The following is a 6,485-nucleotide window of genomic DNA, read 5'->3' on the forward strand; positions in this document are numbered from 1 at the left end:
CACCGCAGCCCCCACATGCTGGTGACGGGCACCGCACTCCTAGGGGGGCACCGCGCAGGTGCGCGGGGGGGGGTCCCCACTGCCAGCACCCCGGGGCGGTGCCGCCGGGGCGGGGGCGCTGCCGGGGGGTGTCCCCGCTGTGCCCCTCAGTCCCAGCCGTTCTCCTTCACCATGTGCGACATCTCGATGATGAACTTCCCCTCCTTGTACTTCTGGCTGCTCTCGAACGCCTGTTCCTGGGGAGACGGATCAGACCCCCCCCGGGCACCATGGGCTTGGGGTGCCCAGGGGCTGCTTCACCGCGGCTTTGGGGTGCCTCAGCAAAGGGGTGCCCGGGGCAAGGGTTTAGGGTGCCCGGGAGTGCTCATGTTACAGGTTTGGGGTGGCCGGCGCGGTGTCCGCAGGGTGGGCTCGGGGTGCCCTCGGCAGGGTCGGGGTGCGGGTAGAGGTGGGGGTACCCTCGGCAGGGCTGGGGTGCGGGGGGGTTGCGGACGCGGGGGCACTCACGTATTTCCAGCCCAGGGTGGTCTTGCAGCTCTGGCAGAAGATGTCAGCCACCGAGTGCAGCCCCGTCAGCAGCAGCCGCTGCTCCGCCGGGCCGCAGCCCACGTTCACCCTGCGTCGGGACGGGGTCTGAGCCGGCACCGGCACCGCGGGACAGCGGCACCGCACAGCCCGGCACCGCACAGCCTGGCACCGCACAGCCCGGCACGGCACAGCCGGCACCGCACAGCCGGCACGGCACAGCCGGCACCGCACAGCCCGGCACCGCACAGCCCGGCACCGCACAGCCGGCACCGCGCAGCCGGCACCGCGCAGCCCGGCACCGCACAGCCGGTACCGCACAGCCCGGCACCGCACAGCCCGGCACGGCACAGCCCGGCACCGCGGGACAGCGGCACCGCACAGCCGGCACCGCACAGCCCGGCACCGCACAGCCCGGCACGGCACAGCCCGGCACCGCGGGACAGCGGCACCGCACAGCCGGCACCGCACAGCCCGGCACCGCACAGCCCGGCACCGCACAGCCCGGCACGGCACAGCCGGCACCGCACAGCCCGGCACCGCACAGCCCGGCACGGCACAGCCCGGCACGGCACAGCCCGGCACGGCCGGCACCGGCGGGACAGCAGCCCGGGGTGACTCCCCGGTGCCCACAGGGCAGCCCACCCCGCCCGCGGCCGCCGCCCCCGGGTACTCACACGGAGTTGAACAGGTAGGCACGGCCATGGCTGCCCTGGAAGGACTGTGGGGACACGGCACGAGTCACCGGCCGGGCCCCGCGTCCCCTGGGCCACTCGTGTCCCCTGCCCCGCTGCATCACCCCCATGGGCTGCAACACGCGAGCCCGGGGACACCGTGAGGGGACACTCACCACCCTGGGGACACCGAGGGGGAGATGGTCACCTCCACGGGAGCACCACGGGGGACACCTGCCACCCCCAGGACATCGCGGGGGGACACTCACCGCCCTGGGGACACTGTGGCAATGTTTACCATCGTGGGGAGTGTCCTCACCCCGGGGACTACACGGAGGGAACACTCACCACCCTGGGGACACCACGGGGGGACACTTGCCACACCAGAGGCACCACGGGGGTCCCCGGCTGTCCCAGCCCCCCCACGGGCAGAAGCTCACCCCCCGGGGACACCGCGGGTACCCGGCTGTCGCAGCCCCCACCTTCGAGATGAGCTCGTCGTGCCGGGCCAGGTGCGCCCGGCAGTGCACGCAGCTGTAGGTGCGGTGGCAGCGCGGCAGGTAGCTGCGGAACGTGCGGGGGGGCAGGCGGCGGCGGGGGGGCGGCGCGGCGGGCGGCAGGGCCCCGGGGGGGCGCGGGGGCACCGGGGGCACCGCGCAGCCCCCGCAGAGCCGCTCGCAGGGGAAGCAGCGCAGCAGAGCGCCCAGCGCCGTCGTTCCTCCCGCGGGGAGGTGGGGGGGGCACGGCCGCCCCGGGCCCCCCCAGGAGAGCAGGAGGCGGAAAAGGGGGGCGGCCTGCGAGGGGGTAACGGGAGGCGGTGGGGGGGTCACTGCCTCGGCCCCCTCTCCCCAACACCCCCACGTCTCAGCCGCCCCCCAACCCCGCTGCCAGCCGAGAGCGGGCCAGCTTGTCGCAGCAATGAGGGACAGCGCGGGGGGACACCGCCCCGTCCCTGCTGTCCCCAGGGAGACCCGGGTGGGGCTGAGAGAGGGGGGAGCAGAGCGGGTCAGCGGGAGGCGATGGGGGGGTCCCCTAAGAGGGGTCTGGGGCTCCTGCTGAAACAGTCTGGGGATCCTGGGCGGACGATGGGGGTCCTGAGGTGGGAGGATGGGGGTGCCGGATGGGACAATGTTTGCGGGCCCGGAGGGGGCTCGGGGAGGGCAGCCGGGGGGGGGTTGATGGGGGTCCCAGGGGTGACAGGATGGGGGTCCCGAGGGGGAGACGAGGGTCCCCGGGGCTGCCGGGAGTGCGGGAGCCGCTCACCGCCTGCCGCTGTCCCCGCTGTCCCCGCTGCCGCCGCTGTCCCCGCTGCCGCCGCTGCCGCCGCTGTCTCCGCTGCCGCCGCTGCCGCCGCTGTCCCCGGGGCAGTCGCGGGGGGGGCGGGGGGGACGCTGCGTGCCCGGGGCTGCATCACGGCACCGTGACTCATCCCCCGCCGCCGTGACGTCACCGCCCGCATCTCCGACGTCAGCCCCGCCGCCGGGATGCGCTGCGGGCGCCGCCGGCCCCTCGGTGCCCCCCATGTCCCCCTTTTCCCCCGTGTCCCCCGGTCGCCCGTGTCCCCCGCGTCCCCAGCGCTCTCCCCGCGCCGGGAAGCACGCAGATGGCCGCGGGGGTGCTGCGTGCAGACGGGATGCGGCCGGGATGCGGCCGGGATGCGGCCGGGATGCGGCCGGGATGCGGACGGGATGCGGCCGGGATGCAGCCGGGATGCGGCCGGGATGCGGACGGGATGCAGCCGGGATGCGGCCGGGATGCGGCCGGGATGCGGCCGGGATGCGGACGGGATGCGGCCGGGATGCAGCCGGGATGCGGCCGGGATGCGGACGGGATGCAGCCGGGATGCGGCCGGGATGCGGCCGGGATGCGGCCGGGATGCGGCCGGGATGCAGCCGGGATGCGGACGGGATGCGGCCGGGATGCGGCCGGGATGCGGCCGGGATGCGGACGGGATGCAGCCGGGATGCAGCCGGGATGCGGACGGGATGCGGCCGGGATGCGGCCGGGATGCAGCCGGGATGCAGCCGGGATGCGGACGGGATGCGGCCGGGATGCGGACGGGATGCGGCCGGGATGCGGCCGGGATGCAGCCGGGATGCAGCCGCCCCGGGGCCGCGGTCCAGCGGGACACAAACGCGCGGCCGGGGCGCGGCGCGCGCTGTATGCAAATGATATGCAAATGACCCAGCGGGGCCGCGGACTCCGCTTCCCGGGATGCACCGCGCGGCGCCCCCTGCGTCATTACGTCACCCGGCGGCCCCGCGCGGCTGCCATGGCAATTCCCGCGCGGCTCCCCCCGCCCGGCGGCCCGGGCGCGCCTCTCTGATGTCACTTCCGGCACAGCCCCGCTGGCCCGGAAGCGCAGCCGTCCCGGTAAGTAGGGGCGGCGGGGGCACCGGCGGGCGCTGTGACCGTGGCCCGGGGGGCGGGGGCGAGCGGGGGCGAGCGGGGGCGAGCGGGGGCGAGCGGGGGCGAGCGGGGGCGGCTTCGGCGGCCTCGGGGCGGCGGCCCGGGGCCTAGGCCCGGCCCCGCCGCCCACCCGCCGCCCCCGCAGGGCAGCCCGGGCCCGCCATGGCGGACGACGGCGGCGAGGAGAAGAAGCAGGTGGCCAAGTTCGAGCTGGAGCGGGAGACGGAGCTGCGCTTCGAGGTGGAGGCGTCGCAGACGGTGCAGCTGGAGCTGCTGAGCGGCATGGCCGAGGTGTTCGGCACCGAGCTCACGCGCAACAAGAAGTTCAGCTTCGACGCGGGCGCCAAGGTGGCCGTGTTCACCTGGCACGGCTGCACCGTGCAGCTCAGCGGCCGCACCGAGGTGGCCTACGTGTCCAAGGACACCCCCATGCTGCTGTACCTCAACACGCACACGGCCCTGGAGCAGATGCGGCGGCAGGCAGAGCGGGAGGACGAGCGCGGGCCCCGGGTCATGGTGGTGGGACCCACCGACGTGGGCAAGTCGACCGTGTGCCGCCTGCTGCTGAACTATGCGGTGCGGCTGGGGCGCCGGCCCACGTTCGTGGAGCTGGACGTGGGCCAGGGCTCCGTGTCCATCCCCGGCACCATGGGTGCGCTCTACATCGAGCGCCCGGCCGACGTGGAGGAGGGATTCTCGCTCCAGGCCCCGCTCGTCTACCACTTCGGCTCCACCACGCCTGGCACTAACATCAAGCTGTACAACAAGGTGGGTACAGGGCCTTGGGGGTTCTCGCTGGGGCAGGGCCGGGTTTGGAGCCGGCTCCAGAGCTCCCTGCCCAGGCAGGATTGTCCTGTTTCTTTTGCCACTGTATGAGGCTGCGGCCCCGAGCACTGTCCCTGTTCCATGGCACTGCAGCTCCACAGGGACTTGGGGAGGGTCGGGGCAGTGAGGGGGGAGGCATAACAGGGATGGTGGAGGAGCTGCAGGAACCCCAGGGGAAGCTCTTCAGCCCTGAACAGAGGAGCTGAGGGGCCACGACTGAGCCCTCACTGCCCACCAGCCCCTAGGCGGGCCCTTCGCAGACTGTGAGTCGTGGTTGCCGCGGGGACGGAGCCAGAGCCGCAGCTCACAGCAAGCAGCCCGGCCCGCAGGCTCCTCGGGCGAGAGCGGAGCAGAGCGCGGCTGCAGGCACGTCCGATCTCTCTCACACGGAAACAGTGTCAGCTAGAGCGTAGTGACCGTCACCATACAGCATCCCCCCCACAGGGACCTCCTGCACCCTGTTCTTGGAAACCCAGGTGGAAAGATGTCCAAGAAAAACCTGAAGATGCCCAAAAAGCTGATTGCGGCTGTTTGGTGGCAGAGGCCCCTGCCTGGCTGGAGGCCACCACAGCCCTCTGGACAGAACAGCACTGGCCACAGTCTGTCACTCTTGTAACGTTTGGGGAACAGCTTCAGCCTCCTGCTCGGCACATCCCTCTTTGTGGCTAGGGGTGGGGAGGATCTCACCCCCGTGGCTGCTCAGGGGCTGGGCGTTGTGCTGGGGCCTCAGTGGTAAATAACCGAGTGTGTTGGGACAGCGCAGGGGTCACTATGTCCCTGAGGGGAAGACCAGGCTGTCACCTTGGGACCGCCCGCTCCTCCCTGAGCTCCTTGCCCGGTCGCAGCCAGCTCAGTTCTGCCACAGGGATTGAGCTCTGGGGTGTTGAAGGAGGCAGGGATGGTGCTGGAGAGAGCAGCCGCAGTTTGGGGACGCAAGTGCCCCCGAAAGGTCTCTCCGTCCTGACGCCTGCGCCCGCTCTCCCCGTAGATCACATCCCGCCTGGCTGATGTCTTCAACCAGCGCTGCGAGGTGAACCGCCGTGCCTCGGTCAGCGGCTGCGTCATCAACACCTGCGGCTGGGTGAAGGGCTCGGGCTACCAGGCACTGGTGCATGCCGCCTCCGCCTTCGAGGTGGACGTGGTGGTGGTGCTGGACCAGGAGCGGCTCTACAATGAGCTGAAGCGGGACCTGCCGCACTTTGTGCGCACCGTCCTGCTGCCCAAGTCTGGCGGCGTGGTGGAGCGCTCCAAGGACTTCCGCCGCGAGTGCCGCGATGACCGCATCCGCGAGTACTTCTATGGTTTCCGCGGCTGCTTCTACCCGCACGCCTTCGACGTCAAGTTCTCCGACGTCAAGATCTACAAGGTGGGGGCTCCCACGATCCCGGACTCGTGCCTGCCGCTGGGCATGTCGCAGGAGGACAACCAGCTGAAGCTGGTGCCGGTGACGCCGGGGCGGGACATGGTACACCACCTGCTCAGCGTCAGCACGGCCGACAGCCCCGACGACAACATCTCGGAGACCAGCGTGGCCGGGTTCATCGTGGTGACCGGCGTGGACGTGGAGCGGCAGGTGTTCACCGTGCTGTCCCCTGCCCCGCGCCCGCTGCCCAAGAGCTTCCTGCTCATCATGGACATCCGCTTCATGGACCTCAAGTAGCGTGGGCGGCTCCCCCCTGCTCCGGTGGGCTCCTGGCTCCCCGCTGCTCCGGTGGGCTCCCGGGGCCCCCTGGCTCCCCCTGCTCCTGTGGGCTCCCAGGATCCCTCCCTGCGCCTGCCCCGTGGTTTCAGATCCTTTTGTAACGTTTCTTATTAACGTTTGTTATTAAACCTCGAAACCTTTTGCTCTGGGGAGTGTCTGCCCGGGCACAGCCGGGCGTGGGTGCCCGGGGGCGCTGAGGGAGCAGCCGGGTCCCGAGCCGGGTCCCGAGCCGGGTCCCGAGCCGGGTCCCGAACCGGGTCCCGAACCGGGCTCCCGCGGGCACACGGGCGTCCCGCCCCGCGCAGTGCGCAGCGCCGGCTCCCCCCGCCCCACGTGGTACGTTCCGCGCA

General features: G+C 72.2%; 1 protein-coding gene across 1 annotated transcript; it reads left to right on the forward strand.

Moving 5' to 3' along the window:
- The first annotated feature begins 3,537 nt into the window (after positions 1-3,537).
- On the forward strand, positions 3,538-6,289 carry CLP1 (cleavage factor polyribonucleotide kinase subunit 1). Its single transcript, XM_065636344.1, has 3 exons — positions 3,538-3,572; positions 3,754-4,376; positions 5,422-6,289. The coding sequence occupies exons 2-3, from the start codon at positions 3,771-3,773 to the stop codon at positions 6,091-6,093; spliced, it is 1,278 nt and encodes a 425-aa protein (XP_065492416.1). The 5' UTR covers positions 3,538-3,572; positions 3,754-3,770; the 3' UTR covers positions 6,094-6,289.
- The last annotated feature ends 196 nt before the right edge of the window (positions 6,290-6,485 follow it).

This window comes from Caloenas nicobarica, chromosome 5 (genome assembly GCF_036013445.1).
Source record: "Caloenas nicobarica isolate bCalNic1 chromosome 5, bCalNic1.hap1, whole genome shotgun sequence".
In the NCBI taxonomy this organism is placed as follows: Eukaryota; Metazoa; Chordata; class Aves; order Columbiformes; family Columbidae; genus Caloenas; species Caloenas nicobarica.

What these genes read in the sequence shown, in the direction of transcription:
- CLP1 (XM_065636344.1), top strand. Translation starts at nt 3,771, where the DNA reads ATGGCGGACGACGGCGGCGAGGAGAAGAAGCAGGTGGCCAAGTTCGAG. An exon ending in ACATCAAGCTGTACAACAAG is followed by an intron (nt 4,377 to 5,421) that starts GTGGGTACAGGG and finishes CTCTCCCCGTAG; the next exon opens with ATCACATCCCGCCTGGCTGA.